This window comes from Vulpes vulpes, chromosome 2, assembly GCF_048418805.1.
Source record: "Vulpes vulpes isolate BD-2025 chromosome 2, VulVul3, whole genome shotgun sequence".
Taxonomy (NCBI): Eukaryota; Metazoa; Chordata; class Mammalia; order Carnivora; family Canidae; genus Vulpes; species Vulpes vulpes.
Genome location: NC_132781.1, coordinates 5,281,435 through 5,300,762, shown reverse-complemented (window position 1 = coordinate 5,300,762; position 19,328 = coordinate 5,281,435). Strand labels below are relative to the sequence as shown.

General features: G+C 48.4%; 1 protein-coding gene across 2 annotated transcripts in view; it reads right to left on the bottom strand.

Annotated features, from left to right (window-relative positions):
• Positions 1–7,001: 7,001 nt before the first annotated feature.
• The window catches only part of SRP68 (signal recognition particle 68), a 44,633-nt gene continuing 32,306 nt past the window's right edge, over positions 7,002–19,328 (bottom strand). For both annotated transcript variants that reach the window (XM_025999800.2, XM_025999801.2), the window contains 8 exons: positions 18,773–18,871; positions 15,856–15,920; positions 12,450–12,603; positions 11,726–11,820; positions 10,618–10,747; positions 8,782–8,857; positions 8,284–8,336; positions 7,002–7,808 (listed from right to left, as the gene is read on the bottom strand). In XM_025999800.2, the coding sequence (XP_025855585.1) occupies positions 7,581–7,808; positions 8,284–8,336; positions 8,782–8,857; positions 10,618–10,747; positions 11,726–11,820; positions 12,450–12,603; positions 15,856–15,920; positions 18,773–18,871 (900 nt within the window). In that variant the 3' untranslated portion in view covers positions 7,002–7,580. The remainder of the gene's footprint in view (positions 7,809–8,283; positions 8,337–8,781; positions 8,858–10,617; positions 10,748–11,725; positions 11,821–12,449; positions 12,604–15,855; positions 15,921–18,772; positions 18,872–19,328) is intronic.

Genomic DNA, 19,328 nt, shown 5'->3' with positions numbered 1-19,328 from the left:
GGGGAGAGGGACGCAGACCTGGCTCCAGATGACAGAAGGCAAAAGGCAGCCATGCTGATTGGAAAGGTTGAGCTTTGTCTCCCGTCTGCAGCAGCTCTCCTGGAAATAAATGAGCACCACAGGAGGCCTGCACACGCCCCAGAGATTAAGGGTAACTGATTCACCGCAAGAAAAACAAGAGCTGAATTCCTGGCGTGACTGTCTAATGCCAAATCAAATCAGCCCCGGCTCCCCAGATAGGGGCTGACTTGCAGCCTGCTCTCTGGGATGCTCCTCATCAGATGGCAGTGACTCTGACCCCCAAGACCAAAGCACAAGAGAAAGGACTGGGACAAAGAAAGAAAGATGCAGGGTTTTAAATATGTGAGAAAGACAAGAGTCATTTAGAAGGCCAGGATAGGACACAGCCTCCGTGGAGACCTGCACTGTCCCACACGGCAGCCACAGGAATTCAGCCACTGGATTTCAAAGACTCTGTATGAAAAAAAGGTGTAAAATATCTCAATAATTTTTTACCTTTTCTTAAAAAAAAGGTGGGGGGACGCCTGGGTAGCTCAGTGGTTGAGCACCTCCCTTTGGCCCAGGGCGTGATCCTGGGGTCCCAGGATCGAGTCCCACATCGAGCTCCCTGCATGGAGCCTGCTTCTCCCTCTGCCTGTGTCTCTCATGAATAAACAAATAAAAATCTTAAAAAAAAAAAATTTTTTTTTTTACCTTGGCCACAATATTTTGGATATACTATGTTAAATGAAATGTGTTTTTAAAAATTAGTTTCATCTGTTGCTTTTTACTTTCTTAAAAAGTGGCTACAATTAGAAAACCTCCAACTGCACATGTGGCTTGCATTTGTGGCTTACGTTAAGTTGACCCTTGAACAACATGGGGGTCAGGGGCACCGACCCCCTGTGCAGTTGAGAATCTCCGTGTAACTTCGGACTCCCCCAAAACTTAACTACTAGCAGCCTACTGTTGACTGGAAGCCTTACCAGTAACAGAAATGGCTGATACATCTCTTGTGTGTGATATGTTATATACTGTATTCCCACAATGAAGAAAACTGAAGAAAAGATGTCATTAAGAAAATCACAGGGAAGAGAAAATATATTTACAGTACTGGACTGTATTTATATATAATAAGTCCCTTATAAGAGGATCTGCGCAGTACAAGCCCATGTTTTTCAGAGGTTGACTGGACAGTTCTACCAAACAGCTCTGGCCTAGGAGCCCAATTTTCAGCCTTCCCAGGCCTCGCCCTGCCGCATCTCCTCCTTTTGAACCAGGCAGGAAGCCTGGGCCTGGCTTCTGGTCCTGCCCCCAGGGACTCCCCTCACCTGGCACTTTCTTCCTCCTCTGTGGAGAGGTTGAGGTCCGCTGGTCCAGGGTCTCCCCCCAGCATTATGCCAGCTGTGACTTCCCAAATCCCCTAGCCTGGAGGTCGCAGGCAGGCTCACATGTGCCACTCACAGTTCCTGGGGTGGGAGGCCAGAGCAGGAAAGCCACCCGGCTCTCCAAATCCCAAATCCCCTAGCCTGGAGGTCGCAGGCAGGCTCACATGTGCCACTCACAGTTCCTGGGGTGGGAGGCCAGAGCAGGAGAGCCACCCGGCTCCCAGTTTCAGGCCGCCACACACGCATGCAGCTAGGCAACAGGGCGGCAGCTTGGATAGCGTGCCAGGGCTTAAGCTACCCACTCTCTCCTCCAGCTCTTGGGCTCCTACAGGGAACATTCTTCTCCCTGCTGCAGCAGATGGTGGCAACTGCTGACTTTGCCCTGGGAGCCATAACCTGCCAAACTCCCATATGCTCCTCAATCAAGACAAGCTTTGCCATCTCCGGAAATTACCCTCTGTACTAAAGCTCTGCCACCAGACCCTTGGAGCCGAGCTGGCTGATAATCTCTCCTGCCTCACACTTCCTTGCCCCACTGAGGAGCCTGGAGAGGATGAGGGCTGGTGAGGAGGGGAGCCAGGGATGAGTCTCCCTTTGTCTGCAGGCGCCAAGAGAGGCAGGGCTGTGGCCCTGGGAACCTACAGGGTGGTCTAGAGGGCTCTCTTCTTGGCTTGAGTCTGCGCGATAAGCCTGATGAAAACAGATGCTGAAGGTCAGCCTGGAGAGAAACAGGAGGTGACCATGGCTGGCCTCACTAGAGCAGAACAGGCAGGAAAAGGGGCTGGTTATTCCAGGCCTCTTATAGGGAGAGTCTAGAGAAAGCCATTCAAATACAAACCAACAAACCAACCCTGTCAGAAGATCAGGGTCCCACATACTAGATGGCGAGACAGAAAATATGGGGTGACCTCGAGTCCTCAAGCCCCAAGTCTGCCTAAGAGAACGAGGTCAAGGCTTGTCCCCTTTAGGACTGACTCCCTCTCCCTAGCCTTGCGCCACAGTGGCCAGATGTGGGACCCTGCATGGAGCAGGGAAAGCGCAGCCTGGAAATCTGCAGCTACCCACTCTCCCTGGGGAGCTGCTGGGCCTCCAGGTCTCCCCCGTTGCCCAAGGGCTCTGGGCCCTACTGTGAAGTTCAGGTCTGATGGAGGCGGCTATGCCGTCGTGGTGCTCACAAGCTCAGCAGTGGGAGGGTCACCCTCGCTGTACTGAACCTGCACCAAGCCCCGGTCCCTGGTGTGAGGAAAGAAAAGGTTTATAAAACAAAACAAAAAGCTAATAACAGTCTTCGTAGCTGGGGAGCAACGCTTCCTAATTAGTCTTTGCGGCCAGGAAATTGAAAGCACTCAAGGCAGCTCAGTGGATTCAGCTTGTTGTCCTGGTGATGCCATTTAGACCTAGCAGGGCCTGGCTCAGGGAGGGTGGCAGAAAAAGACCGTGCGGGTGCACCAAGGGAAGGGAGAAGGCTGGGTGTCAGTGGAAGGGTCCCCTCACCTCTTGGCCCCTTGGCCCCACCTGCTCCCGGCACAGCAGCCCCGCCTCCTGGATATGGGGTTCACACTGTCCTGGGGAGGGGGGAGGGCGGGAGCTGGTCACTGTAGGGCACAGTCAGAGGAGACTTTCCCATGGCTCTGTCCTTGCCAGGCAGGAGCTCCTCCCGTGAGGCCCCGGGCCACAGCCAGGATGCTCGAAGGCACCCATGGGCCAGAGGCCTGCTGGAGGAGAAGCACCATCCACGGCGGGGAGGGAAAGGAGGGAAAGGAAATTCCTACTTAGTGCCCATTAGGTACTAAACCCTTTGCAGGTTTTCCTTCCCACGATCAGAGAAACGGATGCCCCTCCCTTCCACGTGAGGACCCCCACACCCTCTCCACGCCAGAGCTAACGAACACAACAGCTTTCGGGGACCGATTTACCTGCCTGTTGGAACTGTACTGCCTCCTGCCAGAAGACCCCTGGGAAAAGTTCAGCCGGATAGAAGGGATGTGGTTCTTTTCCAAGTGTGAGGAGTCACCGAACCACAGACTGAGCATGAGGACACGTACTGCAGTTAGCGGAGGTGAAGAAACCATCTGCCGAAAATTGGGCCCAAGAGAAGCCAGGCTCCCCCTCCAACGCAACGAACCTCTGCACAGAGGGTATGGCTGGGGGGAAAGCAGAGCCTCGCCTGCTCGGGGTGTTCTGCAGGTCTTGGCACCAGCACAGAGCGGCTCATCAGACTGCTGGGCTCTGATGGAGCTGCTGAGGCTGTCACAATCCTGCCCTCAAGCAAAAATAAAAACCAAGCCTTAGATTCTGAGATCACAGCTCGAAAAGGTCAAAGTAAAGATTCTCATGGGTACGCCATCAGTATTCGTCACCTGAGACTACATTTCTTCTAACTTATACCAACTAGTAACACCGCCAACACTGCAGAGCTGCCCCCCAGCAGGGGCTGTGCCTGCCACTCGTGCGTCCCGCCCGCACCCCGCGCACCAACACCTAGCTGACCAACAGGCTAGACTCTTCCAGCTGGTGGTGTCAGGATGCAGGCAGCATCCAATCTGTCTCTCTGCTTTGGAACATCGATAAATTTTACAGCTAAACCTGGTTTCCGTCTCTTCTGTAGCAACAACTGTCTTAAAAATAAAATTAGAACCAACACATATTGTTGCTATCTTTGGCCGTCTTCCTAGACCTCTGAAAGTTCCAAGCTTGTGAAGGCTGTGGACGGCAATGTGCTGTTTAGAATTCTGTGATCGGCCAGCCCTTGGTATTAATGATGCCAGGTGTGCAGAATCAGTGCTGCCCCAGCAATGACAGTGACCAGGTGGAGTGCAGCCCCTACCTTCGAAGTCCCTGGTCAACTGGCTCAGCGGGAGAAGAGCCACTGGGGGGTGAGACGGAGGGGGGGCCACTGCCACCATGGGCTGTCACCTGCCGGCCATGGTGAATGGCTCAGGCGGCCACGAGAGAAAGGAGATGGAACCAAGCCTGGCAATATTTCACTTCCAACGGGGAATCCAAGAATTCTCAGCTTAAACCAGAGAGACAGTACCTCGAAACAGTGCCCATGGAAAGGAGAAAAAAACAACCAGGAAAACTGAGCGGTGTAGGGCCCATCTGGCCCCGACTGCCTCAACGCTGTTTTTCCAAACAGAACTAACAGGGTTAAAGGCCACAAGTTGGCCAAATTAGGTCTTTCAATCCGATGTTCAGCATTAGCCCCTGGTAACTAAAGTTAGCTTTTCACTACTAATGTTTCTGCAGGTCAAGACCGGCACCACTCAACAAGCAAGAAAACAAACAAAAGCCATCATTAGCACAGCAGCTTTAAGGAATCTTCTAAAACTGCAGAGCCTGAATTAAGCTTCCCCTCCTCTCTGGATCTGGGGAGACAGATGCCTCCTGCAAGGTCCAAACTTACACAAGCATAGCTCATCCCAGGGAGGGATGGGAGCCTCAGCCAGAGGAAGGAGCACAGGAAGCAAAGCAGGTACCTGCCTCCATCCCTTACACCTCAAGACCTCACTCATTCCCCAGGAAGGAAGGACTGTGACTGCTGGCATTTAGTTCTGTGAATCTACCCAGCAAAATGTGCTGGCCTGTGGCTTGACTCTGAACCTGCTGCCATGAGAGCTGCCTCCTGGCCCAAGGACCCAATGGGCTCCTGCTTTTGGTGCACTGCCTCCCATGACAGCCTGTTTAATGTCCAGGGATCCTATGTGAGGGGACGTACTAGCTAAGCAGAGACTTCGGCCCTGCCAGGGCTGTCTTCTTATGTAAACACATGCTGTTAATACTAAACATGTCTTGTTACGGCCTCATTGGCTGACCACGGCCACTACTACTCAGAGCAGCCAGGGACACCAGGAGGAAGGGAATTTCTAGTGTGGCCACAAGAAAGGAAAAGCTTAGAAAAGGTTACTCAGAATGACTGACTCCGGATTCTGCCTCTCAACTGACACCAGTACTCTAAAGAGAGCAGGAGGGTGGGCAGGGCCATGAGCAAGACAAAGGGACATCTTCCCACATGAGGGCAGGAGACGCTGGCTCAGACAGGCTGGAGGGCTGCCTGCATGGGGGCCTGAAGTTGGGTCCAGAGAACCTAGTCCATAGCCTGGTGCTACCAAGCTGGGGAGCCGAGAGGAGGGTGAGGAAGAGGATAAAGGGCCCCAGGGCTCCCTCAGCACATTAGGGACACAGCCCCAAGCCTTCGGGACCCAAATCCAAGACCTCATGCTCAAATCATCTCTACTGCATCTTCAAAGGGCGAGACAATAACCCCTGAATTATATGGCGGTGGTAAATTCCTACTTAAAAACAAAATCAGGGGGGATCCCTGGGTGGCTCAACGGTTTAGCGCGTGCCTTTGGCCGAGGGCGCGATCCTGGAGTCCCGGGATCGAGTCCCACATCAGGCTCCCGGCATGGAGCCTGCTTCTCCCTCTGCCTGTGTCTCTGCCTCTCTCTATCATAAATAAATAAATCTTTAAAAACAAAACAAAACAAAATCAGGGATGCCTGGGTGGTTAAAGTCGGTTAAGCATCTGCTTTTGGCTCAGGTCTTGATCCCAGGTCCTGGGACCGAGTCCGTATCGGGCTCTCTGCTCTGCAGGGAACCTACTTCTCCCTCTCCCTCTGACTGCCACTTTCTGCCACTTGTGCTGTCAAATAAAAAAAATCTTTTTAAAAAAAATTCAGGGTGCGCTTGGGTGGCTCAGTAGGTTAAGCATCTGCCTTTGGCTTAGGTCATGATCCCAGCATCCTGGGATTGAGCCCTGAGTCTGGGCTCCCTGCTTGGTGGGGAGATGGCTTCTTCTGCTCCCTCAAATAAATAAACAAAATCAGCTTCCTAAAGCTCTCTGACCCAAAGCAAATCTTGTAGGTAGCAGAGACCACAATCTGAGCATCTAGAGTCCTTGACAACATTCAATTCTAACAAAGAAGTCTGATTTGTCTTCCCGTCTTCTAACTTCCGACAACCCCTCTGCAGTTCCCTGGAAAATGAGAGGCACAGCCATGGCCACAGTGGGTTCCAGCTTGAAATAATGTTCTCAGATCTTTAACCACCCAGCCTTCCCTTCAAGCTGCTCTAGTCAGCTCCAGGTTTGTGCCACATCGAAGCCAACATTTCCCATGGTGGCTCTGCTTTCCTATGGGGAAGTGAGGTTCCATCTCCAAAGGGATTCAGAGGTTTCAGATATATCTCGTCTAAATCACCTTTATTCCTTCTTTCTTTACTGCTTTTGGGACTTCTATTATTGATGCAGTGACAAACAGAAAAGGGTCACTAAGGGAAAAACCTAAAAATGAAACTGGGGGCACCTGGCTGGCTTAGTAGGTAGAGCACGTGACTCTTGATCTCAGGGTCAGGAGTTTGAGACCCATGTCAGGTGTAGAGCTTACTTAAAAAAAAAAAAAAAAAAAAAAGGGAAACTGATTTAAATATAATTTATGGCATCTAAATATTTCAGATTTAGAAACTGCCTCTAACAGGTCTTAACTGGCATCAGACACACCTGAGCTGTCAGAAGTCAGGGGACACCTGACAGGACAGGACTGTGTGACAAGGCCCCTAGGAGAGAACTAGGACCAGATGTGTGTGAGGGCATGTAAAAAAATGGGCACAGTCTCCAGCATCTTTGCCTTTTAATATAAGATTTGTTTTCATCATTTCTGAGTGTAACACATTTCTTCTAAAAATAGAGCTCTTTGCTTGTTCTGAAACTTAACTTCCACTTGGAGGTGACAGGGCATAAGGCTGACTGTAGTTGTGGGGTGATGCTGCCAGTGGTTCCTGGTCACAGACTCTTCACGGGACTCTGGATGGATGCTCACAGCGAGGAGGAGTCCATTTCAAATTCGTGATACTGAAGAAACACGACACAGTTCCGAGCTCCCATCTATGCCTGGAGTGGACCCACCCGAGCATGGCTCCCACGGGGCCAGGTGGCAGCGGCCCTTCGCCCAGGAGGTGCGGACAGAGGAATCCCGCACACATCCACCAGAAGACAGCAGGGTCCCCTTTGAGCACACTGGTTAAGAATGTTAAGTGCACAAACACACAAGACATAGGGACGCAGGGCTGAGGATGATACACTCTTGCCCGGGGCCAATGCAGACCTGGATTTAATATCATGGAACTTGCTAGGGTTTTCTCACAATACAGATGAAGAGTGAGAATCTCCCCTTGCCCCCAAGAAGAGCCTGGTTAGCTACGGAATCCAAAGATGCCCTTGATGTATCCAGTGAGGCCACTCTTGGTCTTCTGCTCCAACTTGTCCTCGAGGGGTGGGAAAGCCACATGGTTGAGGGCCAGGTCAAAGAACAAAGGCTTGCAGGGGATAGGCTGGAATCCTGGCGGGAAGTGCACAAGGTTGGCTTGCTTGGTGACGAGAGAAGGGTCCAAGCAGAATGTCTCAAACCGTTCGACCAGAGGCTGGGAGTCAAATCAAAGGGAGGAACCCAGGAGTTAATCACAGATCACCGATGGAACATTCACTACATGCTGAGTACCCAGTTCAGAGCCTACATGCTAGCTTACTTTGATCCCCACAAATCTGCTACGAGGGTGCCTTCACATCCCCAGCTCATAGCTGAGAGTCACTAAACCTGGAGAGGTTGAGAGAGGCATGGGCCAGGACTAGGGCACAGGTACCCTGGGGGGGTGGTGGGTGGTCCCAGGCAGAGTTCCTAGCCAGCTGCTTTGTACAGCACGAGTTCCTATGCTCCTTATCTGGGACCATCTAGCTGATACTAAGAAACCTTATACAACCAGCTTTGAGGTTTTGGAGTAAAAGAAGGGAGGCAAGCAGGGTGTTTACTTAGAAATTAGTTTCTCCTTTCTATAACTGAGCATACATCTCCAGGGAGTTATGAATTCTCCTCTTTATTCCTCCAAAGTCCAGACATACCTTGTTGTCCTTGACTTGGGAAGAAGTCTCCGGTTGGTGGGAGTCACTTGCATCTGAAAGTTGCATAGGGATTGGGTAAGAACAGGGACTTAACATGTTAGTCACAAATGACACCTGTCACACCTATGGGATCTAAATCCCAAGAGCAAAAGCAGCCAACACGTGAGGAGGTTAGCCCTTTCTTTCCTAGGTGAAAGTCTGCTAAGGAGCGCAAACAGATGATAAACCCCAGAAGCTATGCTGTCAGGCCAGTGGAGCCCTGATGGTTGTACAAAAAAAACACCGTTAGGGAGAAGGGACCGCGTAACTGGTTCTCTAAGTTCTTCCACACAATTTGACGCCTTCATGTGGCAGAAATTATGACAAAAAAAACCCCAAAACAAAACAAAAACACCTTTTGGATGAACCAAAACAGCAATGTAGGGGGCAGGAGAGAAGAGGGATAGCAGCAAAGGAAATTTGGGAACACAGTCAGCAAAGAACAGGCAAGTGGCTCACCCAGGATTGCTGCTGCCTGCAGAGAACACTTTTCTGACCTCACTTGAGTGATGAGCTCTTGCACATCGGGCAGGTCCTGTAACGATTCAGAAAACATGTACTCACGAGCCAGAGCCAGGTCAGATAAGTGTGCCAAGTTAACCTGAGCTAAGTGATCCCACCAGCATCTTCACAGGATTTCAGACTTTATAAACGGTTTACCCTATTAATAAAAAACAAAAAACACTTGGGATGCCTGGCTGGCTTAGTTGGTAGAGCATGTGACTCTTAATCTCAGGGCCGGGAGGTCAAGCCCCATGGTGGGTATGGAACCTACTTAAAAACAAAACAAAAAAAAAAGCACAAGCTTGTTTCAGAGGGGAAAGGGTATGCCATGGTTTAAAATAATAACGCCTGGAGACACTAGTGAGGATACCTCTATTGGAAATAAGTATATCACATGCTACATGCACGATGGGCCAGGCACATTCTGAGCAGTTCACACAATTGCTAATTCCATTTTCGTAACAATCCTGAATTATCCTGTACTCCGCTTTACAGAGGAGGAGACTGAAGCATAGACGGGCCCTGTGGGAGGCTGCAATCTCTCACTTGGCAAAATCGAGAAAGATCTGAACCCCTCCCGTCTCTGGCCTTAGACTTAGGTCAGACGTGGATTTGTAAATGCCTCTTCCTCACTCCTGGGACAACCATCCACACAGTCTGCCTTTATATCCTGGGGTCAAAGACACCCCATTATTACGCTGCCGCCATGCTGGTCACACACCCCCTCATCAACACCTTCCTACCTCCACCCTTCCTCGAGGACCTCCTATCTGCACGCCAAGTCTATGGCTCAACAAAACTGCAAGCTCTCTGAAGGCAGAAGCCCGGCATGTATGTTACCCCAGAACCTGGTGCCATTCTGAGGTAACAGGCGAACACCCAGAGAGCAGAGGCTCCCGCACTGGCCTGACCAAGGTAATCCTAGCTTCCCTTTCTGAACGGTCTACATGGTACGCCTGGGTGGCTCACTGGTTGAGCATCTACCTTTGGCTCAGGGCATGATCCTGGCGTCCCAGGATTGAGCCCCACATTGGGCTCCCTGCAGGGACCTCTGCCTGTGTCTCTGCCTCTCTATCTCTCATGAATAAATAAAATAAAATCTTAAAAAAAAAACACAAAAAACAGTTTACGCTAATAAGTAATGTGCCTGGATTCCTTGGACTGGCTGGTGCTTCGATCCTTACATATCACGGCAGTCTGCGGCTTAAAAAGCCAGCTGTCCAATTCAACAAGCAGTAGAATGAACCACACCACCAGGTACTTTCGATCAGTAGGCAAGCTTTAACGTATACCCAAATCTCCTGGGGGGACTGCTAAATCCAGATTTTGACTCAGTGGGCCTGGAGTAGGGCCTGGGAGCCTGTATTTCTCACAAGTTCTCAAACGCTGCTGCTGGTGCAGGCAAACTTTGTGGGGAAAGGCTTCATCGGTGGTTCTTGGCGTGGCTGCCTATCACAGTCACTGAGGGGCTTTACAAAATCCCAGTGCACACCCCTGACACCACTGGGATTGGAAGGAACCAGGACCTCTGGGGGTGGGACTCAGATAGTCATCTTTTAAAACTCTTTCCAGGTGACTAGACCATGTAGCTGAGTCTGAGAGCAGTATTTCAGGTTTATTTTAACCACAGGAATGGCTTTCCTTCTTAGTACCCGAGTCCATCTCAGGCCTGGAGCACAGCTCCCGGACACTCAGGGCTGCACCACACCCTTGGCTGGCGGGCAGAATTGGCCCTGAGGAGGCCTCACCACACAAGCTTCTTGGGCTTGGGGACAAAGACCAGCAGCACACCTTTAAGCTGTTCCTGAAGGCCCCAGCATCCGAATTTACTTCGTTTGCATATTTCAGGACTCGGTCATACAGGACGAGGGCTTCGCTCCACTTCTTCACCAACACATAGGACTGAGCAATGAAAAAACACCTGGCAGGGAAGGGAAAGAACCAGAGAATTCTAGAGCAACAATTACCTGAGACCAAGGCTTTCCTTCAAATTTAGATTTGGAAACAGGTTTCTCAACCTCAGGATCACCGCATGCAAGACCCTGACGTTCTCCATGCCCAGGCTCACCAGGCCACCCTCTCTCTTCCCTATGCCCACAGCTGACTGTGCAGGTCTTACACAGTCCAAGACCCACTGTCTTCTAGTTACTGACTCTCCTGCTCCCAAAAGATGTGGCTGAAGGTGGGACAAGCACAGAGAAGGAACGCTGCCCCGCCCAAAGAGAAATCCCACCCACTGCCCACACATCCAGCCTGCCCACTCAGCTCTGCTCATCTCTTTTTCAAAAACCAAACCCAGAATCTTCTTAATGGAAATTACTCCACTGGGGTCAAAAAAGCCTGAGGGCTGTTGGTCCCTGACGGAAGGGTCCACATGGGCCAGGAGGGAGGCTAACAAGAGCGCAAATGGGGCATACTGGAGTCAGAGAGTGCTGGGGTGTGAGGGCCAGATGGGGGCACGGCAATTACACACACCTATCTTGCTCCACACAGACTACCTCCAAGTTACAAATAACATGATTCATTAAAAACAAAACAAAACAAATAAAATGGAGGCTTAGCTTTCGCCTAATTCAGTTCACGTTCCACTTTGGTTTTGTTAACTAACGCCTTGCCTTTTACACTTGTCCCTTTCCCACAGGGAGGAAGGAGGGAAGAGGAGGGAGAAGACCGTTAACATGTGCTCCCCCCTTCCCCGCCCTATCCAAAGAGCAAACGAGGTAGACTAAAAACTCCCTGCCACCACCTTTAGCAAAAGCTTCCTTTGAACATGCTGGGTTGACTGTTCAAGGTAACCACACAGCCAACCCCCAATCTTCTGGAGTCTGGCCCATGCTCCCAGGGCGTACAGAGCCAGTGGGCAGCACAGGAGAGCCCCATGCACCGCATAGGACCTTACCTGTAAGCCTTAAACACCAGAGTCTTGAGGCCTATCTCTTTCTGGAAGGCTCTGTCCTCCTCTAACCCAGGAAGCTGGAGCAACTCCACCAGATTCTGCATGAGAGATACAAGAAAACTCAGGAAGAGCAGGCCTCACATTGGGTCTTTGACAAGAGACCTTATAAAAACACACACAGGCAAAAAGAGAGCCCAGGTCAGAAGTAATGGAAAACTCCAGAGGAGTGGCTTGGCAGTAAATCCACCTAGTGTCACTGCCACCCACTCTCTGCCACCAAAAGCCTGTTTGTCCTTCATGACTCTGCTCACACTTTACCTCCCCCTCCCTCCAAGACTTCTCAGACCAAGTCAGCTATAGGGGATCTCTTGGCTCTGAGCTTTCATTTCAGAGTGGCCCTCTGTGTGGCATCTCCCACAGATGCCTGGATGGGGTGCATGTGTCTCTCAACCTTACTCACTGACCAACTCCCAGCAGCCAAGACAGTGTGGCCTCAGGTCTCAGGAAGTCCCAGGCATGTGGGAGAGGATCTTGCACAGGTGAAGTGCTCAGTGAATACCTGAGGGTTTGCTGGACTCTACACATCAACACATTGAGCTGTGGGGCTCATGCACTGCTGAGCGAGAGCAAGGCCTTCCTTCCTGAGACACTAACAGCTGCTGCTAGTCACAGCCCCTTCACTATGCAAAGCTAAGTCATTCTGGCTTCCCCAGTCCTTGAGGGTCACCTGTAGAATGATGTCATAGAGCCGGATGAGGTCCTGGGGCCGTGGCGAGCGCTTGCTCTCATCTTCTGGCTGCTGCTGTAGTGCTTTCTGCAGCCCCTTAGCCATGTTCTCGTTCCGCCTGATGGCCGTTGACAGCTTGATATAAGTCAGGTAGCTGGAATGTACCACACGTCAGCTCAGGTTATACTCAGGGAAGCTGGCGTTCTGAGAAGAGCACTGGACCACAAGTTGGGACTGACCTAGGGGAAGGGCGTGGGGGCGAGGGCGTGTCACACAGCAGGGCCATTTGACCTGGGTCTTAAGCTCAAGGGGCCCTCAATTCTGGCTGCTATTCGGTGGCAAATCTGCAAGGAACTGCTATGAGATCTTATGATGAAATTTGGTTTTAGCTGGAATTATATCCCTGTTCCTGTCTTAAAGAGCCACAAAGCTACTGACTTTGGAGGTCAATGTTAGTCCTTGAGATGATCCATGGATGGCAAGCCTGTTCCTGGAATAAGGATTTGTTAACTGCCTGGCCCACACTACAAGGATACTGAGCTTGCAGAACAGCTGCTCCTACTCATCCGATGACCTTCTCTTCTCAGAAAATACTTAGGGACAGTCTTGTACTGAACACCTGTATGTACCACAGATGATGCCTGCTAATTTTAACTGTACCACCTGGAAAATCTCTTATAATACTTAAAGATAAAAATACAGTAACAACTGAAAAGTCTGTTTAAAAAGCATTTTGGGAGTCAAGTGTTTAGGGTTCTAGATCTTATCCTACTCTGGTAGAAGACTGGAGACATCCTTAGGGGAAGATACAGCCTGGAGTTGAAGTCAGGGCTCCACCATAAACACTGGGGATGAAGAGACTGTCAAGTCCCAGGTGTTGGCCCTCTAGCCTTCTCCTACTTGGCTTCTAGAACAGGAGCTGCCGGTACATTCTGGGGCTCTGACCCACCCAAGGAAAGGCCCTCCAAGATTTTGGAGTCAGGGTCTTGGATAGAACACCTCCAGTGAAGCCACAGCTATGAGCCCTGCACACAAATGCGGAGTTCCCACTACACAAGCCATGTTCTTTAACCGGAGTAGATGTCAATGAATCACCAGCTAAGAAAAACATCTAATAAGACAGAACAGCTCAAAACCAAGGAGAGGAGAAAACAACTTGGAAGAATCAGACTTTGCAGGAAGAAGAAAATTTCAGAAAACCATTATTAATAATCCCTGAGAGGGAAGACTTTCTGGTCATAGCTTAGAATGAGAAACTTTTTTTTTTTTTTTTTAAATCAATATTCAGGGGCGCCTGGGTGGCTCAGCTGGTTAAGTGTCTGCTTTTGGCTCAGGCCATGATCTCAGGATCCTGGGATCCAGCCCCAAGTCAGGCTTCCTGCTCAGCACTCTCTCAAAACAAAAACAAAACAAAAAAACCTTAATAAAAAAATCAATATTCAAAGAACACACACAAGCCCTTAGAAACTAAAATGGTACACAAAATGAGAAGGCCTGTAAGGAAGTCATCTGGGAGATCAGAAGAGTCAGGGTGGAGAGTGGGAACAGAGGAGGAGTGAGGGCTATCCTGAGAAGTGGTGCAAAATACATAAATCCAAAAATCAGGAAGTAGCAACACAAACGTCATTTGGAGACATAGAGGTAAATGCCAAGAAAATTTGTTTAAAGAATTAAAAGTGGCTACTTCTGAGAAATGGGAAAGAAAGGTCAGGAGATGGATTTTCCTAAAGCTTTTCAAAAAAAGAGACTCTCCAAGTATTATTCAGAGTGGTGGAGAAATTTAGATACCTCTTTACAAAGTTTTATTAAAATACCAGAGCTACCTGATTCCTGCTGTCAATTTACCCAAAAGCTGAACTCTAGTTCCTTTTTTCTTTTTAAAGATTATTTATTTGACAGAGAGCTCATGTGCAAGAGCAGGAGGAGGGGCAGAGAGAGAAGCAGGTTCCCCACTGAGCAGAGAGCCCTGACGCAAGGTTTGATCCCAGGACCCTGAGATCATGATTCAAGCCCAAGGCAGATGCCTAACTGACTGAGCCACCCAGGCACCTCTGGGCTCCAGTTCCTAACTGAAATCCAGGATTCTGACAGCTGCTAGATGTGAAGGTGGGAGGAAAGATGCAAGGGCATGGGTGCATCACAATTTGAAGGTTTTCTGAGCCCTATGAAGCTCTCAGGGTCTTTTCAAGGTTAGGAAGTTGGACCTACCCCTGACTGATTCTCTGTGGCTGTTTACTACAAACACAACCCTTAACATCCTGGGCCTCGGCTTTTTCACAGGATGCTTAATAGAGGACATCAAACAGTCCTTCTTGCTCAATACCCCTTGGAGTCATCTGGCATTGAATTTGACATTCATATAATATTGAATTCCCTAAAACAGAATAAGGTACAGAGTGGAGAGGTGTCTGCATAGTTTTGTTTTTACAAAAAAAGGAGGGGTTAAGGGAATGGCTGAAAACAGTGCCAGGTTCACTAAAAAGTTACAAGTAGTAGTAACTAAGCAATGAAGACTTCAAGGTTACATGGAACATGGGGCACAGAATCTGATGAGAAGTGCAGTTTTCCCAAGTCATTTTACTCCTCTCCACAAAGTTCCAAAAATGCTACTCTTCTGGATGAACAGAATAATCCAACCTTTAAAACAAAATTAAACTTGACAAGGTGATTTAAAATGTATATAAAAGAGTAAAGGAAAGAGAAATCTAGCTATGTCTGAGGGAAAACCTGGTGGAGGATGTGCTCCACCAGACATCAAGACTTACTACCAAATCACAGACATTCACTGTCCTGGGCAAGTACAGAAAATAAATGAGCAGAGCAGAAGAGTGTCCAGAAAAGAACATGTGAGGAGAAAATGGGATGCATGCCTGATGGAACTAGCACTGTGGGTGAGTGGGAAAAGGATGGTGTTGTCAGTAAATTATACTGGAACAATCCATCCTCGTGCAAAAATGTGAAGATCTTACACCGCACTCAAAAACGAAGTCCATATAGAACAAACCTGAACTGAAATTGAACTTAAATGTAAAAGGGATGACAATATATTCAGAACATAGAGGAGCATAACGTAGGAGCCCAGCACCAGGAGGATAGTGGTTACCTCCAGAAGAGGAGAAATAACCAGGGTGGGGCCACAGGGACTTCAAAGTTACCGGCTGTATTCTCATTCTTAATGTATAAAATTTAAAATTATTGGTGTAATAGAATAATATACAAATGCAACATACATACTCTTTATTTGCAACACATACACTCTTGTATGATAAAACAGGCATATATACATATTATTTGCTATATAATGAATCAGAAATTAAAACATATCTGAACACTATATATATTCTTTCATTCCAATGATACATTCTACAACAGTGTTAAAAAGTAAAAAAAAAATTATAGCCCTTACCTGTGCAGGTATTGAAGGTTAGATACCTTCCCGGACTCCCCGTCAAGGGTGTAATCTCTCTGTTTCTGCAGAAATCAATAAAAGTAAAGATAAGACAGCTGACCCTGTCCTTGGCTCTGACCGCCTCATTCTATGGTGTGGTCCCCAAAGTGCCCTGGACATGGGCATAGGCTCTAGTAAATTAAGGCTCTTGATATATCAAAGACCTCCTGGGCATATTCTAGAACAGCAAGGCCACTCGGTTGTCACGAGCATCTAAAAACTGGACTTAAGTAAGAGGTCCGAGTAATGGCTAGCCAAGCTTCCTACCCGCTGCTCCCAGTCTCCAGACCTAAAGCATGAACAGCAGACAGTCCATGGCCCATGGCTCCATTTTAGGGTTTGTGCCTTAGACCCACGTCCTGAGATCCAACCCCTTAGGCTGTCAGCTCAGCCTTTTGCAGTTGGCTGAATAATGGTTCCTAAAGATATGGCCTAATTCCAGGACTTATGAAGGTGTTACCTCACATGGTAAGAGATGTGATGAAGGATCTCTTAATTAGCCTGGATTATCCAGGTAGGCCCAGTGTAATTACAGGTTCCTTCTAGGAGGGAGGCAGGAGGGCCAGTGACAGAGAGAAGGTCCTGGGATAGAAGCAGAGGTCAGAGAGGAGTGAAGGTGCTGAGCTGCTGGCTCTGAACATGGAGGAAGGGGACACAAGGCAAGAAGTGTAGACGGCCTCTAGAAGTTGGATATTGCATTCCCTGGCATGCTGGAAATGGCTTTCTCCCTTAGAACTTCCAAAGGAGGGGCACCTGGAGGTGTTCAGTTAAGCATTCGACTCTTCATTTTGGCTCAGGTCATGATCTTAGGGTTGTGGGATCCAGCCCCCCATGGGCTCCACAATTAGCATGGAGTCTGCTTGAGATTCTTCCCCTCTACCTCAACCCCTCCCCCTGCTCAAAGGCTCTTTCTCCCCCTCTAAAATAAATAAAATTAAAACAAAATTTTTTTAAAAGAGAACTTCTACAGGGGCACAGCTCTATGTACTTTTAGATTAACAACCACCCAAAGCTGTAAGAAAATAAGTTTGTGGTAATGTTATAGTAGCCACAGGAGAAACTAAGACACCTTGGTATCACCATCTTCATTACACTCTGAGAGGTGTCCCTACAACTGCTATGAGTTCATGGTGAATGATGGAGGGCAGGGCTCTTGTTAAGTGGATGAAGGGAAGTATAGTATATAAGGACAACTTAATGAGAAAAGGAAATGGGACTAAAGCTTAATACTTATGAATGTTTTATACTCAAGGTACCATGGGCAGATGCTAACTACATAGCTGCTTTTTATATGCTTATAATCTTGAAAAAAGCATAAAAAATATAAAATATTTAAAAAGGTAATTCTTGGTTAACTATCAAACAATTATAGCCACAAGTACCAAACATTTATTTATTATTTATTTGTTTGTTTGTTTGTTTATTTATTTATTTTTAGTACCAAATATTTAGAGTGTGGGTGACACTGGGCTAGGATGGTGCAGGCAAGCTTCTCAGAGATGATGAGCTATGAGCTGGACACTGAACACCAGGTGAGGTTTGGACAGGTGAGGAGGGAGAAGATGGACAAGCCAGGTGTGAGGAGGGAAAGGAGCACAGAAGGAGGGCACCAGAGTGGGAAAGGCATATTAACCAGATGGTGAGTATAGCAGCTTGAGGCAGAGGACCCAGAAGGGAAGAACAAAATATCTGGAAATAGACACCAGCTCACAGAGTTGGAACTGCATTTGCTGGACCAAGGAGCTCTCAAGCAGGGTGCACATGACCTGAAGAGTGTGATACAGGAACAACATTAGAACTTCTGTTTATCGGGATGCCTGGGTGGCTCAGCAGTTGGGTGCCTGCCTTTGGCCCAGGGTGTGGTCCTGGAGTCTTGGGATCAAGTCCCACATCAAGCTCCCTGCATGGAGCCTGTCTCTCTCTGCCTCTCATGAGTAAATAAATAAAATCTTTAAAAAAAAAAAAAAAAAAAAAAAGGAACTTCTATTTATCTTATTTCTACTGAATAATTAAGTATATAATTTATAAATAAATGTATAAGAGGTACATGATCAATTTTACTTATGGGGTGATCATGAAAAGTTTGGAGCCCACTCTCTAGACCTGGGAGATGGGGTCCAGAAAGATCCCACTTTTGCTGCTGGAAGGAAAGACCTGGAGAACTGGACCCAGACCAAGATGGGAGAAGCCATCAGATCACTGTGGCAATCTAGGAATAGGACGACAAAAGGCTAATCAGAGGGATGGCTGGGTGGCTCAGTGGTTTAGCACCTGCCTTCGGCCCAGGGTGTGATCCTGGGGACCTGGGATCGAGTCCCACATCAGGATCCCTGCATGGAGCCTGCTTCTCCCTCTGTGTCTCTGCCTCTCTCTCCCTATGTCTCTCATGAATAAGTAAATCTTTAAAAAAAAAAAAAAAGGCTAATCAGAAACAGGGCAGAGGCGGGAGATGGAAAAGTGGACAATGAAGCCAAAGGGAGAATTAGTAGGGTTTCTGTTGACAGGGAAGAGAGAGAAAAAGACAGTCCTGAGGTTTTCAGCCTGGATGACCAAATGAATTATACTGACATTAGGAAAAGGAAGCACTGGAAACGTCCACCTGGAGCCATGAGTTTGAGACCAAAGGCTTAGCAGGTAAAAAATGAACCCATTAGAAGAACAGGATGGAGAGAAAATTTCTCAACCTAATGGAGTTCAGAGGCTTCTGTCGTTTGTCAGCCCATCACTAGATCTAAAAATACCATGGCTAAGAGTCTGTGCACTCAGACCACTGCCCCCCTCCCCCTTGACCAGCCTCCACCCCGAGAATGAGACACACAAACTGAGAAGGACCTAAGCCCAGAGCAAGAGTCGGTGGCCCAGCTGACAGTCCTACCTGATCTGGCTTGAGCTCTTCCCGAACAGCCTGGATGGCGTCCCGACACTCACTGAGCATTGATTCAAACAGACGCTCCTTGGTTTCTTCACTTTCAGCCTAAACAAAGGCAGAATGCAGCACAAAATTTTCCTCTGAGTAAGCCAAAGTATTCTAATGGGAGGAGGGCATAGTGCCTTGATTCTCCCCATTATACACACACACACAAACACACACACATATCCAGCAGAAACACCCCAAATCACAGATCGTTTCAATTGTCACTAGTCTCCACCAGGTTAAGATTTTTCTTATAGTCTTACCCATTGTTCATATGGAAATGGAATTTTATATATACACATGTATGTGTAACTATAAAGTGAATGTACTGAAAAAGAATCTATACAACTGGGACGCCTGGGTAGCTCAATGGTTGAGCATCTGCCTTTGGCTCAGGGCGTGATCCCAGAGTCCTGGGACTGAGTCCCACATCAGGCTCTCTGCATACAACCTGCTTCTCTTCCCTCTTCCCGTGTCTCTGCCTCTCTCTCCGTGTCTCTCATGAAAAAATAAATAA